This window comes from Anopheles coluzzii, chromosome 2 (assembly GCF_943734685.1).
Source record: "Anopheles coluzzii chromosome 2, AcolN3, whole genome shotgun sequence".
NCBI lineage: Eukaryota > Metazoa > Arthropoda > Insecta > Diptera > Culicidae > Anopheles > Anopheles coluzzii.
In genome coordinates this window covers 116,461,272-116,485,971 of record NC_064670.1, presented here as the reverse complement: position 1 = coordinate 116,485,971, position 24,700 = coordinate 116,461,272, and the positions used below count along the sequence as shown (strand labels likewise).

At 47.3% G+C, this 24,700-nt stretch overlaps 4 protein-coding genes across 5 annotated transcripts in view; 2 read left to right on the top strand and 2 right to left on the bottom strand.

Annotated features, from left to right (window-relative positions):
- Positions 1-24,700, top strand: part of LOC120947948 (uncharacterized) — a 62,334-nt gene that overhangs the window by 16,241 nt on the left and 21,393 nt on the right. The gene's annotated exons all lie outside the window — the stretch shown is intronic.
- Positions 1,310-4,999, top strand: LOC125906553 (uncharacterized). Of its 2 annotated transcripts, none has more exons than XM_049605935.1 (2): positions 1,310-1,704; positions 2,090-4,999. In XM_049605935.1, the coding sequence occupies exon 2, from the start codon at positions 2,471-2,473 to the stop codon at positions 4,847-4,849; it is 2,379 nt and encodes a 792-aa protein (XP_049461892.1). In that variant the 5' UTR covers positions 1,310-1,704; positions 2,090-2,470; the 3' UTR covers positions 4,850-4,999. The 2 variants fall into 2 exon arrangements, with proteins under 2 accessions (XP_049461892.1, XP_049461893.1); XM_049605936.1 differs by having other exon boundaries at positions 1,310-2,012.
- On the bottom strand, positions 13,538-16,300 carry LOC120947950 (serine protease inhibitor 2). The gene is made up of 5 exons (XM_040363812.2): positions 16,163-16,300; positions 14,936-15,033; positions 14,055-14,867; positions 13,837-13,987; positions 13,538-13,765 (listed from the first exon to the last, which is right to left on the bottom strand). The coding sequence occupies exons 1-5, from the start codon at positions 16,191-16,193 to the stop codon at positions 13,629-13,631; spliced, it is 1,230 nt and encodes a 409-aa protein (XP_040219746.2). The 5' UTR covers positions 16,194-16,300; the 3' UTR covers positions 13,538-13,628.
- Positions 16,867-23,901, bottom strand: LOC120961395 (uncharacterized). The gene is made up of 11 exons (XM_049611198.1): positions 23,351-23,901; positions 21,311-21,426; positions 21,018-21,203; positions 20,716-20,932; positions 20,217-20,614; positions 19,959-20,124; positions 19,489-19,630; positions 19,139-19,181; positions 18,450-18,564; positions 18,112-18,218; positions 16,867-18,035 (listed from the first exon to the last, which is right to left on the bottom strand). Exons 1-11 carry the CDS (start codon positions 23,382-23,384, stop codon positions 16,941-16,943), a joined length of 2,619 nt encoding a protein of 872 aa, XP_049467155.1. The 5' UTR covers positions 23,385-23,901; the 3' UTR covers positions 16,867-16,940.

The following is a 24,700-nucleotide window of genomic DNA, read 5'->3' as shown; positions in this document are numbered from 1 at the left end:
TTGACGATTATTTTACGAGCGCAGGTTGTGGGTGTGGAATCAGCGCGAGCGGAGGGCCCTTTTTGAGGGTGGGATTGTAGCCACAAAGAGAGTGTAAATAGATATCTGTCTCGGTGGCGAGCCTGCAGCGTAGGCTTGCTATTTATTTCACAGGAAAATCTGATGTTTGCTACTTGAAAAGCGCTTGTTCCCGTGAATTGTCTTTGATTCGGTGATCAACCGTATCGGTGGCGTTCGGGAATGGCGCAGGATCGGTAGTGCCGTATCAACCCGAAATTAATGATAACTGATGTAATAATTTAACATAAATTAATATCTATAAAACAATCTGGCGGTGGGAAGGCGGTGGATGAATTCGTGCCCACACCCGTTGGCAGCGTATTTATTAATTTCGCTTAATCACTTACCGGGCGGTTGCGTGTTTGCGCTGCGTGGCCCCAGAGGCGGTTCATTTCCGTGCAATTTGCGATCAATTTACAGGCACAAAGCGGGTAGAGTAAATTAATAGCGAAGCTTTTGATTACACCATGGTACGCTTTTTGTGCGTGCGTGTATGGGTGCGTAATGAGGTGATTTTCATCCCACCAGCCAGTATGCAAACGTAAATTGATCTATAGAAATCGGACGCCTTTTCGGTATGCATTTCAACAGAAAATAATCCTTCCGAATGGTGCAACAATGGGTTGCATACTTTCGGGCGCTGTTCGGCACGGACAGGCTGTTCAATATTGTCACGCAAAAGTCGAAATCGATCAGTAACGCAGTAATGATGTGCTATTCTGGGAAGCGACAAAAAAAATATGAATGCATTATGCAAATCGCATGCAGATGGGAGCACCCGACTCCCTAATTTTGAATTAATTGCAACCGATACAATGCTGGGCGATCGGGTTTTTTTGGAATGTTTGTGTTCAGGATTGAAATGCGCCAAAATGTAGGCAATTTGTTGTACGCATGAGTTAAGCCATAAAACCAATAGCAGCGCCATCTCGAGGCAATGACACAACTACTCCCCTTTTCACAATAGCGCCATCTACGTAGTTAGTTATGCAAATTATGGGTTCAAAGGGTGGTGTCTCGACTAATAATTAGGAAACATTTGTATGTCCACGGAAAGAGGGGAAATTAAGCCAGCGTACAAACCCAAAAATGTAAACATCGCTACCGGAACACAGCACGTACCACAATAAGTACCCCAAGAAATACATGCAGAATTTAGTTAACAGCACAGATTTTGGAGCTTGAATTTTATTCTACATCTTCATATCACCTTGCTAGCAAATCTTGCTTAGAGTCCTTGGCGGGTAGCTCTTGCTTGACACTTGTTAGCGCTCTCCGGTGAATATGGTAACTGTGCTGATTTTTGCTCCCATAGAAAACTCGAGTCGCGAGTTTTAACTATCTAGTGTAGGGCGCAATCCTACACATTTTGGTCCTTCGAACCGGATAGCCGGAAACCCTGAAATTCCGGTATGTTACGTAGTAAAGTGAAGTAACAGTGAAAAAGTGAAGACATGCCAACCAAGGCGGTAAACATTCTTCGAACCAGTGACGACGACATCTAATGCAGAACTTCCCTTCGTGGTGCGCGTTGACTCGGGCAATGGCACACGGCTGGCCAGCGCAGGTTCATCCACTGGCAGCCGACTCATCCCTTCGTGGTGCGCGTTGATTTGGTCAACGGCACACGGCTGGCCAGCGCAGGTTCATCCACTGGCAGCCGATTCTTCCCTTCGTGGTGCGCGTTGTTTCGGACAACGGCACACGGCTGGCCAGCGCAGGTTCATCCACTGGCAGCCGATTCATCCCTTCGTGGTGCGCGTTGTTTCGGACAACGGCACACGGCTGGCCAGCGCAGGTTCATCCACTGGCAGCCGACTCATCCCTTCGTAGTGCGCGTTGATTTGGTCAACGGCACACGGCTGGCCAGCGCAGGTTCATCCACTGACAGCCGACTCATCCCTTCGTGGTGCGCGTTGATTTGGTCAACGGCACACGGCTGGCCAGCGCAGGTTCATCCACTGGCAGCCGACTCATCCCTTCGTAGTGCGCGTTGATTTGGTCAACGGCACACGGCTGGCCAGCGCAGGTTCATCCACTGGCAGCCGACTCATCCCTTCGTGGTGCGCGTTGATTTGGTCAACGGCACACGGCTGGCCAGCGCAGGTTCATCCACTGGCAGCCGACTCATCCCTTCGTGGTGCGCGTTGACTCGGACAACGGCACACGACTGGCCAGCGCAGGTTCATCCACTGGCATCCGACTCATCTCTTAGTGGTGCGCGTTGACTCGGACAACGGCACACGGCAGGCCCAGCGCAGGTTCATCCACAGGCAGCTGACTCATCCCTTCGTGGTGCGCGTTGACTCGGATAACGGCACATTGCTCACTCAGCGTGAGATTCATTTCATCATTCGGCACATCTCATTGGAAATCAGTGTATCGCAAAGAATCAGCGTCGAATTAAGTAATGCCAACAACTCGATCCACATCGAAGCGTACGGAAAGCCAAGCAATGCAATCAGAAAACGCAACACCTCAGCCTGAGATGCAAGCCTCGCACTCAAAAACACAAGCTGAAGCCATGGAGTCCAAAGCGAAAGCAGTTGTTGAACAATCATTCCATGATGCAGAGTTGTCTACTAACCAACGCGAGCTGAAGATGTTGCGACTGCATCATTCTAGTCAGCAACGAAAACTCGTAAAGTTGCTGGAAGACGTCACAACAACACCAGTAAATGCAACTACATACAACGTGAAATACAGCTACCTGCAAGATCTAAAAGCAAAGCAAACAGAGATCTTTGAGAAAATAGTAGCCCTGGACCCAATAGACCTAGAAAACGACTTTTCTGACGACGAAGCATGTGCTTGTATGTACATGAAGTTAGACACCATGATAGCAAACGGAACTCCAATTGCTGCACCTATTGCAGTGACTCCTGTGGTATCTTCTTCATTACATCATCTGAACATTCCAATGCCAACATTTGATGGAACATATGAACAGTGGCCTAAGTTCAAGGCAATGTTCCTGGATATTGTGAAAGAATCTAGTGCATCGGATGCGGTGAAGTTACATCACCTTAACAAGGCCTTGATTGGAAAGGCTAGTGGCGTGCTGAATGCAAGTCTCATCGCAGGCAACAACTTTGCAAGTGCATGGCAATTGCTGGAGGATCGCTTTGAAAATCCTCGCGTGATTGTGGACAGGCACATCGCGGGATTATTGCAGATGAAACCCGTGATCAAGGAGTCTGCACGCGGGCTGCGCGAGTTGCTGGAATGCTGTAAAACTCATGTAGACGGTCTATCCTACATGAAGAAAGAAGTTGATGGAACCAGCGAATTAATCATCACCCACATCTTGACTTCATGTTTCGATCCTGAAACAAGGAAGCGGTGGGAGCGGACGATGAACCGAGGAGAGTTTCCGAAGCTGAAGACAACATTGGAGTTTTTATGCAGACAGTGCGAAGTGCTGGATCAGTGTGCCTCTGAGAGAGGAGAAAGAGGCGACAAAAGCAAAATGGTGAGCGCCAAGGTGTACACAGCTTCCATTCAAAACTGCAAGCTCTGCAACGATGACCAGCATAACATCGTTCACTGTCCTGAGTTTTTGGCGTTATCAACACGAGAGAGACAGATCAAGGCTCAAGAACTTCGTCTTTGTTACAATTGCCTTGGGGCTGGTCACTCTTCACGACGATGTGAATCAAGGAGGACATGCCGTAGATGCAACAAACATCATCACACGTTGCTTCATTTTGAGCAACCTGTTGAAATGCCAAGTTCTGAACATGTAGCAACCGCGTCACATCAAGAAGAAGAGACATCAGGCACAGGGTCATCATCTTCAAGCAGCCCATCATCACCTCAGATTGTCTTGAGTGTGCAAGGAGCAGCAAAATCTACCGTCCTGCTATCGACAGTGCTTTTGAACATCGTGGACGATCAAGGAACGAATCACCAAGCTCGTGCACTGCTAGACAGTGGCGCACAATCGAACTTCATTTCTGGACGACTGGTGCAGCTGCTACGATTGCCACGGAAGATAGTGAACATTCCGTTGTCGGGCATAGGTGGCAGTTCAACCATAAATGTGCGACATTCAGTAAGAGCTACAATACGATCACGTTGTTCCGAAGACGCCTTCACTTTGGATATGTTGGTCTTGGCTACCCCGTCGGCATCTTTACCAACCCAACCGGTAGACATCAGTAGCTGGAACATCCCGGAAGACTACATCTTAGCTGATCCCACCTTTAACCAGCCGGGACGTGTTGACATCATCCTTGGAGCAGAACTGTTTTACGAATTCCTGAAGGAGCGCCGCGTGTCATTTGGTCTGCATCGTCCAGTATTGCAAGAATCCAAATTTGGTTGGATAGTCAGTGGCAATGCACTCATCGAACCAGCATCTGATCCAGTAGTGTGTGCTACAGCTTTAATCACGGACAACTTGAGCATGGTGGCAGCAGAGGACAACGCTGAAATGTCCTTGTCACATCATCCAGATGTCAGCAACGCAGTCATCAGACATCGTAGTGATCTTCAAAGTGGCCTGCGCAACGGAGTAATCGAAATTCAGAATGACGAGTTAAGGGTCGGACGGGCCAAACGAGAAGGAGCATCCGTAGCTGACGTCATCTATCCTAAATCATCGGAGAGAGCAGCTGAGGCATCTACCAGTGATTCTACCGCAGTCTGTCTTGGTGGCAGTGACTTTGGTGGCGTCATATCAGTAACGGGTAGACCAAGAAACCACGATTGGGAACTTTGGGCACGATTGGGAACTTTGGGCACGATTGGGTACTTTGAGCACGATTGGGAACATCACTATAATTGATACGTACATCAATTTCGTCGTGCACACGTGTGCCATTTTACATGAATTTTGTCATTATTTCACAGAGTTAGTAATCTTTCATATTGAACTAAAGGAACATGAATCAGGGTAGATCTAACACAGAGCGAGATTGCTTTTGCAGGAAATTAAATTGTTCCAATTTAAGGTGGCAGGATGTTCAGGATTGAAATGCGCCAAAATGTAGGCAATTTGTTGTACGCATGAGTTAAGCCATAAAACCAATAGCAGCGCCATCTCGAGGCAATGACACAACTACTCCCCTTTTCACAATAGCGCCATCTACGTAGTTAGTTATGCAAATTATGGGTTCAAAGGGTGGTGTCTCGACTAATAATTAGGAAACATTTGTATGTCCACGGAAAGAGGGGAAATTAAGCCAGCGTACAAACCCAAAAATGTAAACATCGCTACCGGAACACAGCACGTACCACAATAAGTACCCCAAGAAATACATGCAGAATTTAGTTAACAGCACAGATTTTGGAGCTTGAATTTTATTCTACATCTTCATATCACCTTGCTAGCAAATCTTGCTTAGAGTCCTTGGCGGGTAGCTCTTGCTTGACACTTGTTAGCGCTCTCCGGTGAATATGGTAACTGTGCTGATTTTTGCTCCCATAGAAAACTCGAGTCGCGAGTTTTAACTATCTAGTGTAGGGCGCAATCCTACACAGTTTGAAATGCACGAGCAAACTGGACAGTTTAGCCAAAGTTTAAAGCAGATTGTTGCAACTTTTTATGCGGCTTTAATACTTAAAATATAACGTTGAACGTGTTTTTTTACACTTTAAAGCAAAACCTTGTCTGTACCGAGACAGGACAATGTTTAAAGTAAATTTGGCTTCCTGAGAGCTTGCTGTCAGTGCAAATGAAAGATTGCACTGTAAATAGAGGAAACCCGGGATTGTGCAAAACATGCTTGCTTCAGGTTTTATGGTCGTTGTCATGTTTTTTGGAGCATTGCTTCCTAGTTCCTATCAGACCTGAACATTAAAAAAAAAACACCTTCAATCAAGAGATAAAAAACAGAGAGCGAAAGAGACGTCGAGTCGCTTAGTTTGACAGATTTTGGAGTAGTTAGGGATAGAGCTCGATCTGTTTCCTAAACCGGGGGTGTCCAATCGCTACAGACACAGTCGTGTAGCATTTTCCGGACCAAACGCTTTATCATCCCCGTTTTGTGTGCTCTTCCCGCCAAAAAAGCCAAACACAAACAAACCCAGCCGAGAAGTGTCCGGTGTGGAATTAGTATGATACTGGAGAAGGAGGAGGACGACGGGAACACAGCTCACATACAGGAATCAGTTCGCCTGGATTGGAAGATGGGAGGCAGCAACAAAAAAAAAAAATACCGGACATGTAAACCCTAACGTGGTGTGAAAGTATGGGTTTGTTTGTGTGAGAGCTCAGTGAAAGCAAGAAAGAAAGAAAGTAAAAAGCGTTTGCAGGACCTTCCACAAAATTAAACCATCAACCTCACATCCCAGGGAAGGGAGGATACACCACCAGCAGCCACATGAGGCTCCGAGCAAACGAAGAAATAGAAATGCCACTTATGGCTAGCCGTGGTCGTTATGTTCACCTCCCTCCGCTTGCTACAAAGCACAGCACAAATGGGAATGAAACAGAAAACCAGTCGACCTTCCAGGCTCGCCGGTCCCGGACAAGCCCGGAATAAATGTCACCGGAACGTGTGTTTGCAAACACGGGGAAAGATGCAATCGGGTCACACGGGCTGCCCCGGGCTGCAGGATGGAAAGCTCACGGGTTTTAAAGCTATTTCCGGATCGCGTTTTCATGTTGTTTTTTTTCATTGTTTTTCCGCTCCATTTTGGTGAAACGGAAATTTTAACCAGCAGTTTCTTTTTTTGCATTGTTTGGTTGTGGTTCTGTTGGAAAGTGTTGCAGAAATCTCATTCCCCACTCAACTCCACACCGCACCCGAGCGGGCTTAACCTCCCCTTCGGGCTTTGCGAAACTTGCAAGCTCATCATCGTTCGGAGCGACACCGAGCCAAAAAGTCGGCGCCAACTACGGGCGGAAACGGGAAAGAATATTATTTATTCATTTTCTCATTGTTTCCAAATCAACTCACCTTCCAAAACCGAAGGCCGGATGGTTGGTGGAAGTGTGCGAAACATAAAACCACTTTACGATGGGTATGAGTACGTGCGAGGAATATGGTGTGGTGCCACGTGTACGCTTGTTCGCATGTAGATGCTGTGCTTGATTTTAGCTTCAACAAGCGTTTGTTTTTAAACTGTACTACTACCACACTGGCTGGCAGTAGCTTCAACTCGCATGCCACAAACCAGCAGTCGAGCGCTGGGTTTTTCCATGGCAATGTGCCTCATTTTTAGGCTAGGACCCTTAACCTCAAGAGCAGTGTGTGTCCCTGCATGACCCGGTGCTCTTTTCATCCCGCCGTTACACCGGCAACAGAATTCGATTCGCAGCATGTAACACATTTCCAACACACACACACACACATACACACCGCGTTGATGGGTTGGTTGTTCTAAAGCTGGGAAAAGATGCGATGCGAAATCATTTGCATGCACTCTGTACGTTTCTTCTTCAGTGCCACCGAAAGTGTATGCTTTATTGTACGTTTTTTTGCATCGCGAGTCATATAAAAAAAAACACGATACCAACACCACTCAACTCAAGGCACACGCTAACGAGACGGAAACAGATTGAAACGTTGTTTGCAGACAATTAGCTTACGATTGGGTGGGTGAAATGTATGGGCTGTAGATAACAAGAAAGAGAAAAAAAGCAACAAACAATTATCCCTCAAAAGAAAGCCAAAAGCAGCATCAGAAGAACGGGTTCATTTGGCGTTGGGAATGATTTTTGGAGATGTTTTTTTTTGTTTGGCGAATGTTTACGATTTGGGTGAGTGTTTGCGCCGTGCATTTTTGTATGTTTGGCTTCTGCGCGGTGTTTGAACTCCCAGTCAAACGAAACCCCGTTAGAAGTGGAGCGGTGAAGTTGAAAGCAAACATTCGCTGAGAACCATTTGTATTGGGTTGGTTTTTTAGCGTTTCGTTGTAGAGATGAATATTATTCTAAAATTGAAAGCTTCCGAATAAAATTATGTTTAAGTGTAGAAACAAAGCATTCAATTAATTAAAATCATTATTACGAAAAAAAGAGCCAACGCTAAAGTTGTTTGACATCAACGGGTCATTTTAGTAGCACAGTGTTGTTTTTTTTTGTATGGAGTTTGACATTTACCAGCTGAAATGACGTCATTATTGCATACAAGACCAGACTAACCCTCAGTATTTCAGTCTGAAAACATGCAACGTCCTACATGGACATGCCGGCCTACACAAGCTTTCAAGACTTAATTCATTACCACACAGCCCGATCGTCCATAATTGCTACGGGGAGACGGTCCCCATTCTAGGTTTGAACCCATGACGGGCATGTTATTGAGTCGTACTAATTGACAACTGTATCACGGGACCGCCACAAGATTTAGAGTTATGCTTTTCAAATGATTTTGTCTCAAATTTTAGGACAGAATTCAACGTGCACAATGAGCAAAGAATGTCTACGCCCCTATTGTTTATTATTTTAAAAACTCCCAAAATGTGAATCTTCCTGTTAAATCAATTGTAGGTGAAATATAACGCTAGTAACAAAGCAATAAATAGCAAAAAAATCTTGCATCAAATTTACTTCAAAGCCAATTTTAATTGATTGTCAGTTCTAAAAATCTATGAGCACATATACTAAAACGTCAACTAGAGTTAATTAAAACAACAAAACATTTAGCTATCATTCTTTGTCCACAATGTCCAAAAATGATAAAATAAAACCGCAGAAGTATACACGCGAAGCTGAAAAATTCAACAGCCGTCGAGAAATGTTCATACCCACTCGTTGCACCCGTTCCACCCGTCCAGTGTTTCTAGTGTGCAAACCGTTTTGAACATTGTTACCGCCCTTAGCCAGAAATCAGTCAGCCCTGCACTTCGGACGGCACCAAACAACAAAACGCACACAAACTCCATTTTAATTGCGAAAGCAGCAGCTTAGCTCGGGTGCAGCACGATCGTGTTTGCCATGAATTGCAGTATGCAAATAAAGTTGCAAAGGACAAAATTGAATTTAGTCTGTACACGAGAAATACTCGCACACAACAGGCTCTGTAGGTCCTCTTAGACCTTTCGATGTGGCGTGCGGTGAAGTGGTTCCCTATTCGTTTGTAGCTGGACAATTTTTGCACAGCTCAGCTCAGTATATGGGGGCTAAATGTTGTGTTTGTGTGTGAGTGAGTGCGATTGTGTCACGAAACAAACGTTGCCGGTCGGTGAAGGATATACGTACGCCTGGCTTAACTGTTGGCGGTTTAGGGGCCGACCCGCTTGGCGCTACGGTTTGTGTGATGGTGCTTCAGTGCGCAAAATAAAATATGCAAACATTTGCTACGGTGGGATGCGTTTTGCCTGTGTGTTAGTTTGGTTTTGTCGTGCAGGCATTTTCCATCCATTTTTTTGTTGTTGTTTGATGCCAAAGTGTTTGGCATTGAAATGTTGTGCTTTTGTTTTTAGCGCCTGTTTCACAGCGCCACTGGGAGTAAAATATATAATACAAAGGACAAGAGTTGACACAGAAAACCGGGAACTCCGATTACAGCTGGGAAAAATGGTTGTTAGTTACATGCTACTAAGGACGGTGATGGAGGTGGTGGCGTTGGCCACTGCCGGACGGCGGCCTTGCTAACCGTACCATTCGACCATTTAGAGGATTGAGCAAAATGCCTCCCGGGGGTGAGTTTTTGTTCCCTCCTCTGACCCTAGGAGGTTGCACGGTGACACGCTATACGTGGGTAGAAAGGTGAGCATTTTCCCGAACAAAACCACACCCTGTGCGGCTACGGGGAAGGAACTTACCGAGCTTAATGCATCCTGTGCTCGCGTGTGTGAATGTGTGGGGCTGAATATTCCGACCACCGTATGACCTTTCCCGTGTACCGCATTTCCCTACCATTTCGGCTCCGCTTTTCTCCCGGCTCTCGATTGCATGACTAATGAATGAGCAGTAAAGGTAAGTCCAGCGGGTGAGGCAAAAAAGCATCTTTTCCCAACCACCGACCGGATAGCCCGTAGGGCAATGACACACACACATACACAAACTCGGGCAGAACTAGGCCAATTCGATCGGTAAGAGTAAACACAGAAGCGAACGGCAATGGACGGTGGCAATGGCCGCCTGGAAAACATTGCGCTCCCCCTCCCCGGACCCAATCCAGTCTGGCGTTTTAACGCTGCCTCGTGGCTGTGTGCGGTAACTGACGGAGGGATTATTAGTTTTATTGATTTTTGTAAGCCCTTTTTTACTCCTCCCATCCCCACTGGATTGAGCTGGATGACCTCCTGTATCATCGATCCCGTGTAGGGACAAATCCAATAAACCAATCAAACCCGCCGCAGGACGACTTTATTCGCGCACGTCGTAGTGAAGGCGATGAAGATAAGTGTGTGTGTGTGTGTGTGTGTGTGTGTGTGTGTGTGTGTGTGTGTGTGTGTGTGTTTTTCGTATGCAACGGATGGTTGGGGTAGCTGCTGGAAGCTAATTTGATTTACCACGGATCGTGGATGTGTTTTCTGGGAAAATTCTTGATCAAGCGCAAGCTCTTGACGCGCACTGCTTGTGGATACGAGTTTGCACTGCTTGGTTAGTTTGTTGGAGGAATTTAATTAACGGATCGTTTGCGATGTATCGCATGGTTGCGATAGAGTTGCTTTTGCTGTGTGATCGAATTTTAATATTTTTTTGTATACATTTGTTATGGTTGGTTGCTTTTGTAAATCAAATCGGCGCAACTCTTTCATTATTTTTGAACCTCTGGAGATATATTTTTAAGGATATTTACTTTTAAAAACCCGTATAAAACTTAAACATAAATATCAATTGACTTATGCAAGCGTCGCATCATTATATTCCCTCCCTATCACTAATATGATTTACATCGAATACATTAATATCGAATCGATTAAATGCAAATCGTCTTATCGACACGATCCTCCATTGAACTCACCTGACGCCGCTCTGCAGGGCAAACTCAGTGCCGAACAACGGTCTGCCAACGAGGCGTAGCCTTCCCTCACGTAAATTAGATCAACGATTGACCTCGGGTTGATAAGGGGCCAGCCGTGCACCGTACGTGCTGCCCGAGTCCGTGAGTGAGTCAAGCTGTGCGGCCGTGTGGGTTGATTCTGCCACCCCGGGTAATCCTAATGAAGCCGCTCGGAATGTTAATTCACTCGACAGCACCACGCCACGGTAAGGTCGGGCATGTGCGCGGTCGGGTCGATTTCACCGCCTGCATCATGCCCAACCCCCTCCCTAGGATTGCCAGGTGTCACGGGGTCACGGCAGGGAGGATTTAGTGGCATCGGGTCAGAATAAAGCCGTAAAGGGAGAATGGGGGAAAAAAGGGCGCCCCGGTAACCGGGTTACCGCAGGGATTAACGGACAGGGTTCGATGCAAAACACGTGGGTTCCGAACCGTCGTTCAATCGACGGACACGTAGACAGCGGTCTGGTTAGGTTGAGCGAATTGGCTCAGTGTTGTGAATCGATAAAATTGCAACCATAAAGGATGCATGCTACCACCACCAGTACCCGCGCACGGGCCGGAAAGGTTTAAAAAGAAGTGGGCCGGAAATTTGCCAAAGCCAAAGTGAAATGGAGTAAAACGAAAGCAAAAACAAAAAAAGGTTTAATGGATAACGAACACTGAACAGAAAATAAAACCAAAAATATGGAACGGAAAATGGCCTCCCCCGGCTGGTTGACGTGGGCGTGGAAATTGATGGTGATTTGTTTTATTTTTAGTAAAACACATCCCCCCCCCCATTCGATACCGTTTTAGATTGACAGTTGATTATATTGCGAGCGTCAGGAAGTGGTTCGATTGGTGGGAAAAAAACAAAACAAAATAAAAACTTGAAGCTCATACACCTGCTGTTTTCGACAGAAACACGACAAAGCTCTATTTCACATTGGTGGAAAACACAGAAATGCGATCAAACAGGGCGCAGGTGTCGAAATGGCTAACACATTATCGACAATCTGCAAGAGAACTAATAGGAGGAGAAGGAGAGATTAAGATGAGCAATTCATCGTGCAATAAATCACTGAATAAAACAGAATGTTTGAAAATTACTCATTTTTTTCGAACGAACGTTCGATTAATTGACTTAAGTTGGAAATTTGTCGCTGCTATGATGCTGTTGTGTAAGCAGAAACAGCACTGTAGGATGATTTTTTGCAATCAAATAAGTTAAAAAAACAGTAAAGTACACTTTGTTAATTAATTGAACCCCCGGGCGATGTTATGCCAGCAGGAAAAATGATACCTAGCGACGGAGATTCATTATTCTCCGAGTCATGGTTATCATTACGAAAATCTTGGAAAAAATCGCACAACACTCCAGCAGCAATGTTTACAAAGCTCTTCTACTTTTACTGGCAAAGTTCCCCATAAACACACACAAAACACACCAAACCCCCCCCCCCCCCCCCCCACTCATTGTAAAGGTTGGAGAGTCCTCGCATCGTTTGCGGATTTCGCTTGCATTACACAGGCGAAACACACGAAAAGGGGAATCTCTTCGCCGTTAAAAAAGCTCATAAAACAAACTTCAAAATAAACCATACCGTAGCGCACTTCCTAGGACGTGAAGGGCTTTTTTCCTTTTCCCTTTTGTGTAGAAATTAAACATACCCTTGGTAATTACATTTTTATGATTCAGCATTATTTATGGGCTGCACGGGCTGTTGCCGCAAGGTACACGGAGTACCGTATCGGTTGCATCGGGGGCATTCTTCTTCAATGTGTGTGTGTGTGTGTGTTGTTAGAAGAAAAGTGCAGCGCTACTGAAGCGACCTGAAGCTTCAGAACTGCATCATCCCGCTTTGATGATGGAGGTTTTGGTTGTGGAGGGACGTGGAAACGCTTTGTCAGCACTTTCGGCTTGGATCGAATTTAGATCGGTACACACCCCTATTATACTCTCGACTCTGGGCGTTGCAACGGTGAAGAATAGCTTCGCTGCAAATGGGAAGGAGTGTGCATTGTTCGTCTTGTGTCTTGTGTGTGTGTGTGTGTGTGCAGTTATGCAAGGGCTGGAAACGTTCTTGCTAACAACACACCGGATAGCGTCGGTACGATGATAGTCGCTAAATGCACCTTTGATCGAGGATTATTTATAGTGGGTCGGTCGGATCGATTGAGCCGATTGTTCGAATGATTGATGTTTGCAAATTCCCTGCTCAAAGATGCTTCAAGGATATCGGGCTCGGGCGATGTTTCTGGAGCGTGAGCATCCAGGTGCTCCATTTATCGTTGGATGAAGCACTTTTAGCAGCCCATTGGAGTGAATATTATTTATTTACTCAATAATCGACCTGTAGCTTGAGCCAGTGCAGTCTCATGCTTGATTGGTTGAAGACTGGATGTTGTTTTAATATGCTTGAAATATTAGACGAGCTGATTTGCCCTGAATATTGAGTGCTAATTTTCAATCAAACTCATATCATTCATGACACGAAGTTGAAAAATGAAATTACTTTTTAATGCAATTTAATACATCATTAAAGCCCCACGAAACAAAAGAAAAGAGAAGCGAACCAATGGCCTTCCAGTCATGTTTGATAGCATTTTTATTGCATGAACATATTGTCTAGCGGATTGTGTACTAGAAACGAACGATCCGAGCTTCCGTAACCTTCTTTTTTAAAAGACGGGATTTTCAATCTTGCCCGCGAACAGCATTGTTCCGAGGGTTTCATCTTCAATGAAGAAAATGAACGGCCGATTAGCGTTGAAGATCTGCACACCATCTCCACCGAACTTGTTGACGAGTTGAATTTCTAACAGAAGGAAAATGAAGGTTTAGAATGATTTTTGCAAAACAATTGTGCTTTACACCGTAGCATCTTACCGGTAGCAGCGTAAGCCTCACTGCCCAGCTCATTGATGGTGATGCCGGCCTTCTGGAAGATCCGCGACACTCGCACCTCATCCCGTGCTCCACGTCCACGCGCCAGCAGCGGTAGCGATGCGTTTTGTGAGAAGATCTCACGAATACCAACCTAAAGCCGGGAGAAGTGGATTTAGTATGTGATTGGGTAAAATTCGGCAGCTATTCCTTCCCGTTACCTGTTGCAGTGGCTCGTTCAGCTGTTCGCTAAAGTCAAACTTGAACTTGGGCAGCGTTACGTTCACCTCGTTCTCCTCCATGTACCACAAGGCCTGATGGAGGGATGCACTGTTGATCCGATCCAGCACCTGGTTGACCGTGTTGTCCGGGTTCGGCAGGATGAAGTACATCGCGAGCTTGTTGCCACGGTACGGCAGGCGCAGAATCTGAGCCCCGAGATCGGCCGAGTTGTCGTAGTAGAACTGTCCGTTCTGCTCCATATACTGTGCGTTGGTGGGTTTGCCGCGAGTGCCATAGAACGGTTTCACGTTGTTCGCCACCTCCGGGAACGGGTACGTCCACAGGCCCTTGAAGTAGATCACATTGACCAGCGTAATGACCGCGCCCTCGAGACTGTCGGGCGTTACGATCTCCCGTAGCCGGCCGTTCGTGTGCTCCGACACCCAGTTGTTGATGGTGGCCGCCGTCTGCGTCGGGTTCGAGTAGGACACCTTCTCGAGCATTGCGTGGTAGTGCGTGTTCGCGATCTGCTGATACTTGTTGATCACCTCGATGAAGTCGTCCACGAAGAAGTTGGTCGCAATGTTCAGATCGTAGTCCTTGTTGTCCTGCTGGGCCGATTCGAGCAGCTGCTTGTAGTAGCTGCGCGTATGGTCGATGTTATCGTTCTGGATGACGGAGCTAAGCTCCCGCTTGGTGTTGGACACGGCATTGCCGAAACTCGTGTCGGACGCCTCGTAGATGAGTGTGAGCAGAATTTTCACCGAAAACGGTGACAGGACAACGTTGGAGTTGTGGTTTTTGAAGATTTCCTGCAGAGACGTTTAGGGCGATCCTTTAGTTGTTGTTTTCAATACATAAACAGTGACAAAGAACAAACCTTCACGAACATCAGGTCAAACTCATTCTGCCGCTGACCTTGGAATGGACCGTGTACATCCTGTTGGGCTGTGGCGTCAAAAACTAAAAGTGCAGCAACTGGAAGAAGAAACCAAATTTTAAACTAGCTAAGATTTATCTTCAACTTCTTCGCCCCGAATTTGTAACTGTTGGGATTTTCCCATCGGTAGAACTGGTAGCAGCTTCGTTGGCCCGTTCGCTTCTTCACTATTGTGTATCTCCTGTAAAGTGACCTACTTCAATTCCATCTCTTCCTCTTCCCTTAAGTGTCAGTGTCATCCTCGACTACCTCGAGACGCTCAGTGTCAGCAACGACCACAAATAGAACCGGGAAATACCGGTGCTATCAACGCGACTGCTTTCAAACGGTGGGGAATTCCCACCGGAGTACGCTCTCACGCACACGCACACAAACGGTGAAGTTCATCGTATCAGCCCCGTACGAGCACAGCACGCGCCAGCACTATTCATTATGCATGTTGTGTTCGCACCGAATGTTCAAATGTCGAATATTTGAATATCCGAACCGGCGACCAAAACTTGACTGACCAGTTTTCGACACTTGACACCCAGTCGTGAACGAATCGATCTGTTTTGCCTGTAATATGATGCGCACGAACCGATAGTTTTATTATGTAGGGGTCGGTGTTGGTGTGTCTGTGTGTATGAATTAATTGCACGAATTCGCAAACTAGTCGATCGGACAAGAAATAGATTTCACAGCTTGAGGAAGAACTTGATCAAGGGTTCGTTAAGGGAGTTGGGGGGTAACATATAAACTGGTTACCTCAAAGGAAACGCAATGACAAAGGCGAAAGAATAATCAACACCAAAGACGATCGCTAACGTCTGTGTGTGTGTGCGAGATGTTACAGTAAAGAAAAAACCACCGGTCAAGGCGACCTACGGGTGCCGCGGGTCATATAAACAGTACCTACGGGCTATTCCTGTTGGTTGGTTTGCGTTCTTATCTGTTCAATTCTACCAGCTTGAAGCAAACCTACACGGCACTTAAACATATCAAACGGCAGTATTCTTTAGTGATATTCTGAAGTCAGAAACACGATCAGAGGTTTTGCTCATTTTACCTCATAAAATCAAAATTCAAACTCTTTTACGCCACAGCTATCACTTCAACGTGCACGAAATGATTGAAAATAACAACAAAACCTGCAAGAACAATGACAATAATAGAAGGTTAACTTACGGCACAATATCACAAAGCTTAGCTTATTCATGGTTGAAACCGCAACCAACACCGGAGGAGTCACACAACACAAACTGCGTCCGTACTGGAATACGGACAAAATGGTTCTGCGGTCGATCGCGAGCGCGAGATGAGTGCTCGAACGTGCCGTGCGCGCGTCTTCCCTATCTCACCTGCCCCTACTGCTTTGTGAGTGGCCGGTCGAGATCGGGCTCGAACGAGCTGCTGATCGCGCGCGCGGTTCAGGTTCGCACTCGATCGCTAATAAACCGGTTTCAGTTCGGAAGCTGATGATCGGGCAGGATCGCACCCATACTCGTTTAGGCGCCGGGTCAACAGAAAATATACATGACCCAACGATTGCCACACTGCAAATGTGTGGTGGACAAGAAAGCGATGCCAATGGTAGGTTTGAATAAATATGCTGAATTTTTTTTTGGGCTAATTTTCATTTTAGGCCGGATCCGTAGTATTGTCGTCAACTTGTACGGCTTAGCAAAATGTCCGTCAAAGGTTCAAGCCCCGTATGGACTGCGGCTCTTATAAGGACGACTGACTATCTTGCTATAGGTTATTAAATAATCACGGATAGCCAAGTATAGGTAAGACTTGACCAACAATCGGTACGTTAAAAAAGAATAATAAGAAGAAGGAAAAGACATCACCTACATCTACATCAAATAAGAGGCGAAATAGTCCTCATAAAGGTTTGGTACTAAACAGTAAACCATCTTTATTGATATTGCTCATACAAGAAGCTCTGTTGTTTGTCGCCCGCTTACGTTTGTGGATCTTCCACCTTGCCGGCAAACAGCCAGTTGCCCTTGCCTTCGTCGTAGATCAGGAAGAGGAACGGCCGGTTGGCAATGAACTTGACCGGTTGGTTGAGAATGGTAAACACCAGCGTGCCCTCGGTCGCCGCCGACGCTTCCGTCCCCTGCTCGTCAACCAGAATGCAGCTCTTCTGCAGTATCGTGCTAACCTTCAGCGGGGTGGTGCGACCTCGCGAAATCAGCGGCAACTCTGCCTGGTCGGTGAAGACCCGCGAGACGCCCAGCTGCTGCAGACATTCGCGCAACGAGCTCGAATAAGTCATCGTAAAGCGGGGCAGCTCGATTTCGACCTCCTCCTCAGACATGTCGGCCAGCGTTTCGTGGACCGCATCGGCCGTAAGCCGGGACAGTAGCTGCCCCAGCGAAACCTGCTCATCCGGCAGCACCACGATCATCGACAGCTGGTTGGAGTCGTACGGTAGGCGCAGAAACTGGGCGCCCAACTGCTCGGCATGTTTGTAGTAGAAGATCCGCTCGCGCTGCTTCATGAAAGGAACGGACCGCGGTCCACCGTACCGGCCCGCCGTGTGCATTCTGCCGGTGAAGAACGGCCGCTCGACCGTCGCATTGGTCGGGAAGGGGATGGACCAGGAACCCTTGAAGTAGATCGTGTTGATCAGCATCATCAGTGCGTCCTGCAGCAGGTCCGGTTTGATGATGCTCTGAATCTTGCCGCGCGTGTTTTGCGCGATCCACGCGTTGATTTCGGCCGCTGCCGACTGCGTGTCCTGAAAGTCCACACTCTGCGTCGTGGCATTGTAGCGAGCCGCAATGATGCTGTGATACTTCTGGAGGAGCGTAACCGTGGTGTCGTAGAAGATGCGATCGGTAATGAGCAGGTTTTGTTGCTGCTGTTGCTTGTACTGCAGCAGATCGTCTTGCAGCTTGGGAACGGCCTGCGAATTACCGCCGCTGAGTGCTTGCTGGAGTTCACGCTCCGTCTCGGATCGGCTCGCCGAACCTTCGTACAGTAGCGCCAGCAGGGCCTTAACGGAGAGCGGTGAAATCACCGCATTGCCCGGCGCTTTGTGGAGTACCTCCTGGAAGGGAAGAAACAGAACAAAGTGTGATTAATGCGATACCACCGCCACTGCACCCTGGCACAGTCGTGAGTACCTTTATTACGCTCCAATCGAAATCATCATTCCACGGCCCTGCGAATGGTTCGTAGTCGACGGTGAAGCGATTTTGTAAAAACCTCCTTGGAGTTGCCGCGATCGTCACTGCGTGTGTGGGGGAAGAGAGATATTTGTGAAAGAACAGTTAGATTAGAGACTGTCACCTCCTCCCCACCCCAGTGTGTGTGTGTGTGTGTGTGTGTGTGTGTGTGTGTGTGTGTGTGTGTGTGTGTGTGTGTGTGTGTGTGTGTGTGTGTGTGTGTGTGTGTGTGTGTGTGTGTGTGTGTGTGTGTGTGTGTGTGTGGAGGAAGTATCAGCTGATAGAGGTAAACATACGCGCAAACACACAGCACAACACCGCTGCCCATCGTCGACCGTGGAAGATGCCCATTTCGTCCAGCTCGAACGATCTGCCAACGTTTACTGATAGGCGGTCCGCGGCACGGGGTGTCTATGTTGGATCCACGCAAACCAGCGGACCGACCAGTGGGTGAGTTCATCCCTGTGAGTGCCCTGGGCGGAATGAATGTTTGTTTCGTAAGAATATTCCACGTAGTAGTGAACAAAAGATTACGGTACCCTTTTCGGCTGGGACCGTAGCGCGATGCGGCGATGCATACAATCATTGAGCCCGTCTCAACAACTGGTGAATTGATAAGTGTTTGGGACGATGTACGGAAATGTTTGTCTTATTTCTTGAACTGATTCGATGCAAGTGAATGTTATTGAAGGAGTTGTTGATTGTTATTGTATTACAATTATTAATAATAAAATAGCATAATAAAGAGTTTCTAAGCGCCATTGTACAACATCTTAAAAGCAATTGAATCTGATGGCATTTGGCACGATGGGACGAGGGTGGGGATTTTTATATTCTACAATCATTGTCCTCATTCCGCATCTGATTGCATTCTGCGAAGTCGTTGCACATCGGTCGGTAAATGGTCGGGAAACCCCTGGCCCGGTCCCACCAATTGGTCAAAGCTTTTTGCGCTGATTAGATTGTAGCTTGTTTATTTTCTTACAAAAAAAATCTTACACACTAAAGGAACTATAACTAAAGGCATACTATGTTACACAACTTCCAAAGCTTTAACGTTAACGGGTTACGCCGCTACCGGCGGCCTTGAAGGGTGGCTGGCGGGCGATGATTTGTTTACGGCTACTTGTTGGCTATTTCTCTCTTCAGTCGTGTCAGCGTGTCGTCGCGTCGTCGCTCGGCAATGGGAGTTGGCTGCTAGTGTGTTGTCTCAAGATTAAAAGCTAAAATGCCGACTTACGGTCGCGGCACGTGGCATAGCGTTTTCGTTGAGCGTTTTTGTCATAAAAATGTCTTCAGATGTTGGCTTTGTTTGGAGCGGCGGTATGTTAGGGCGTGCTGCGCGAAGGATCCGTTACCTTTCCCACGAACAGGATCGCATTCGTTTCCTCGTCGAGTATGTAGAACAGGAACGGTCGGTTGGCCTCGAACACGATCGGCTCGCCGTCGTAACCGAATTTGTTGACTAGCTGAATTTCTGTGGAAGAAAAATGGTGAAGACAAACAGGAAGAATGTGTGAGTGGAATGTCAAAGGGGATTTTTTTTCATGTTTCAAAACACTCTGGGATGACTGGGGAAAAGTAAGAAGTGTGATGATGATAAGAAATACTAAATCCATGCAGCAAAAACCAAAAAAAAGGGGAAGAACGATTCGACAGCTGCCTAGCCGACGACATTCGACAGGGTCAAGATGTTATCAACTAGTTCCCTAGCAGATGTTTACCCCCCCCCCCCCCCCGGCTGAACTCAAGTAAACGAAAAAACAAAGTATTTGTAATGCCCCTCGAGCACAACGATGACGTACCAGTCGCTGCAAAGGCAAGCGTCCCCTTTTCGTTGATCTCGATTCCCGCTTTTTGCAGCATCTTCGATACCTGCACTTCATTCTTGGTGGTGCTCTGTTTGGCGTCATCAGCAGACGCAAGCAGGGGAAGTGCTGCATTCTTTGTGAAAACGTCGCGTATTCCCAGCTGAAAGTAGAACGTGGTAAAAATGGAATAGTGAGAACCGGCAACTACCTTATGATCCCGTACGATACGGGATTGGTACAACTGTGACTTACGCGCTGGATGGCCTCGTTGAGCAGTGTGCCGTAGTTGAAGCGAAACTTTGGTATCAGCACCGTTACCTCTTCCCGTACGAACTGCTCCGCTATCGAGTCGAGCATGGTGGGCGTGAGAGCGTCGGCAAGCGTCGCAAGTGAAACGTTCCGGTGCGGCAGCACCATATTCATGCTGAACTGGCGTCCCTTGTACGGTAGCCGGAGCACTTCCGCCCCGAGCTGCTCGTGAACGGTGTAGTCGTACAGATCCATCTGGCGCATAAACTCGGTTGTCACCGTGTCGCCGTCGGCGACGTGAAACGTCCGATTGTGCGTTTGGTCGTCGGGGAACGAGTTCTTCCAGGACGCTTTCAGGAACAGCACGTTCGCCAGTACTAGCTGTGCATCCTGTAGCGTGTCTGTGAGGCGAAAAGAAGAAATGGGTTGAAAAGAGCTCCGATGTTTATCAGCTAATAAACGAGACGTACGGCATTGCGGGGAAATTGCTGTCACCTCTTACCTTCCGTAACTAGCTCCGTGATGCGACCACGGGTTACCTTTTCGCACCAGGTGTTTATCCTCTCGGCGGTCGCCTTTGTGCCATTGAACGATACCCGCTCCACCGAGGTACGGTACATTTGCTCCAGCAGGTCAGTGTACGCTTGGGGCAGCTTGGCGCGCGCCTTGTCCAGGAACATTTTTGTGCCAATATCGAATTCATAGTCACCGTTTGTTTGCTGCAGAAGCGAAGCAAGAAATGTTAGAAACCAAAAATCGAAACAACTACTTCGATCTTAAAAAAAGGGGGTAAAAACAACCTACCTGCGATGCATCTAGGAACTGTGTGTAGAAAGTACGCGTTTGGTTCAGGTCCGGATCGACCAGTGCAGCCTCGAGCTGCGATCGGGTGCCGGATCCCGGTTCGGCTGCCTCGTACAGTAGCGTTAGCAAAAGTTTGATGGAGAACGGCGAAAACACGACATTTGAGTCTTCGTGCCGGAACACTTCCTGGAATGGCAAATGGCAAGGAGAGCAAAAATGAGGAAAAAAGCTCTACTAAGCTCCGAAATCTAGTGCCAATCAACTGTGCACGGCGTGTGGTGGAGTGTACTTACACGAGCGAGATTCCAGTCAAAGTCACTCCTCGACACGAACGAGGGTTGGTGCCGGGGGTGATGCCGCCGGAAGGGTTGCACCGTACCGATGGAAATCAGTAGCATCAGGACTGCATCTGCAATGAACCGGAACGGGGTAAATGTAGCGCGCACATATCGATGCATCGAGCGTCCCCGGACGAATCCCCGCTTGAAGGCAATAAGGAACGCTGTGTGTGAGCCGCACGTGGCGGTGACGCACTAATGTAAGCATCTACTCCGTCTACTGCGAAGCGGTTGGGTGGTAGTGTGTTTGAGTTTAACAACTTTTTGTTGTTGTTGTTGTTGCTGGTGTTGCACGTTGTTGGATCGTTTGTTTACGTATTTCGATTCGCACAAGTGCAAACATCATGCCAGGTCGTATGCTGTTGGAAGCACTCCTCGTCGGTAGTTTGGGGATGTCGGGCATGGTAAATTCTTTGCATGACGAATGGTTCTGAGTATGCGTACCGGTAGTTATGAGGTGGAAAGTTTTCTACTCCAATGAGGACTTGTACAACTGGAATAAGAGCTCTTCTGGTATGGAATTCTTGGAACTCATAAGCATGACTACTTCAGGGAAAGTGCATGAATAGGCACCCTGAACCAATTAATGTGAGTTGAAGATATTTTACTGATTTGCTTATTTCGATTGTGTAATAAAGCTCTAGCAAGCCTTTGAATACAAATTTGACAGATTAAGATAAGACAACAAGTAAGTCAATTTCACTAATTGTTTTAAAAGCTTTAAGAGAAAGTTATTTCTTGAAACTCTATCTTTATAGGACATTAAAAAATTATGCAATTAAACTTTTTTTACACATACCAGCCGCAAACCACACTCTCAAAACAAAACAAAATCTCGGAAGACTTGTTCGATTTCATCCCGTATGCTAATCTGGTCGTCGCGGCTTCTTGAACTATATGGAGATCGTTCCAAAGATTGGCTCCGACGGAAAGCGAACCAAACCAACCCAAGAACCGTCAAGAACATCATCATACCCTAACGCTTCAATCCGTGGGGTTTTTTTGCCCCTCCCCTATCGATTCGTGCCATTGACACCCAGAAAACCTGTTCGAAAACCTGTTAGCGGTCGCCGTTTAATTGACTGGCTTGAGAAAACATCTTCGCCAATCGGAATAAGCTTCCCGAAATTAAGGGTGCAAAAAAGAAAAGAACACACTGCTTATGGATTCCTTGATGTTTTGATCGGTATCGCTGAAGGCTGGTAGCAGGGATCTTCGGTCTGTACACCTGCGCTTATTAATATTCAATGTTTTGACTGGGAAGAGCTGTTTCGGGCTGGCTGCTTGTTTCGCCGGGATGGTTATCACCGTCGGTTAGGTGTCTTTAAGAGATTGATTTGCATCAACAGACAGAACATTAGCCGAGCAGGATGGGTTTAGTTTGCGATGCTTTCACTAGACGTGAAGCTACTACCGGCTTTGGAAAACGTTGCAAAGCGTGCAGCGCGCGCTCGATCAGAGTATCATCATCAGTCACGGCGACGACAAGGCGACGTCAGTGCATATGCGCGCACATGCTAATCGCCCTCTGTGTGGCTTGTGTGTGGTGGGATACGGCGGGACAACAACAACAAAAAAGGCGAGGGAACGGCTGGAAACGGCAAGAGATTGATTGTTTCGATCCGCGTACGCTGCGGTGCTCGATGTGACGCAAGTGCGCCCTATTCGAGCTGAATCATCGTCGTCTTCGGTGTGTCGCAAAACGGCGGGCAATTATGAAGACAACCTTCACTGGCATGAAATTCCAAAGCGATGTAATCGGTACGATGGAAAAAAGGGTAGTGTGTCACCAGTAATTGATACGCACTGGCTCAGGCTTCCCCGGTCTGTTCTAATTAGCGGATATCGATCTACAAGGCACCGTTTGCTGTTCGACTATTCTGCTCAAGCCGCGTCTATACGGAGGGACTCTTTCTGCCTGTTATTGCACACGGAAACCTTGACCTGAAAACGTAATCCCGTAGTATGCTTTTTTTGTTACGTAGTGACACTTACAGCACCTGACGCTATTGGGCACTGCCGACCGCATCTCGCTTGGGAAGCTATCCGTCGCTAGCGGGATCTCCAAATCCGATCCCCCGACAGCTGTTTGGCCGGTATTAAGGTGAGCACGCTCTCTCGCACCGTTTGTGTTATTGACGGTCAGTTGCTTTTACACAGACGCCCTTACACGCACAGCACAGCCACCATTGGCGGTGTGTTGATGTATGTGAACGTGCGTAAATTCCGCCACTCCGCGTCACGGGTATTAGATGATCGATGCAAACGACGCACACACAAACAAAATTCACTAGCTGGGCGCACGCCCAAAGCTGGAAACGAACGATCTAACGACTCCCGCGGAAGATGCGCTAAGGCCACGTTTGACCTTGATGGTGTGCCACCTTGATAGGTCTTGATGTGAAGAACGCAGCGACGCACACAAAACAAATCTAACAATACACACATACACACCAAACAACAAAAATAATAGTAGCTGCACCCCCACAAACGCTGTATGCGACTGGGGACGGACGGTCGCGACGGCACGACTTGGCCGGGACGCGAGCAAACTTTTACTGAGAAAAAAGATCGCGCCGATGCTGCGGTGCGATCGAGCGCTGATTATGCGATCTCGTGTGTGCGTGAGAGTGCCCCGTTGCTGAGCGACTGAGTGGCGTCACTCATCGGAATAAGCGCAGCAGGTCGGGGCGAAATTCGTAAAAAAACTATTTCTAATATTTACGATGAGAGGGGGTGATTGGGAAGGTGGGTTTTAATGATAATTCTAATCATGTAAATTCCAACTGATTTTGAATGGGATTTGGAATTCAAATATGAAGTGTTTTGGAAACATTTTTTTTGTAACTTACCAAGGAATTTTAACAAAAAAGACTTGTAGCAAAGAATACAACAACAAGAAGAAGCTATCAATCAAAATTAAGCGTTTTGTTTTCTGATGAGTGCCACCATGTTTCACGCGCCGTGCACGACCCCGATGCTGCCGGCACCGTTCGGCAAAAAGGGGATTTCCCAACAAGCTGCTCAAATATTAGTACACCCGAGGGGGCACCCGGGCTTCTACTATAGCGAGGTTGCGTCCACTTCACGAAAACAATTTAGATCTCGCATACTGTCTATCCAAAATATGGGGTATGGCGTGTGCGTGTGCACGCCGATACACCGGCATGGTGGCAAGCTGGATGGTGGGAAAGCCCATCAGCTCGTTTCCCGAGCAGCCAGCCAACTCCTGCACAAATACCGGTGCGCAGTTTGCGGTTTACTCTGGCACTGGCCGTTTGTTTAGGTTTTGGACCGGGGGAGATTCTACAAATCTGTAACCGTGACGCAGTATGTTTGTCAGGG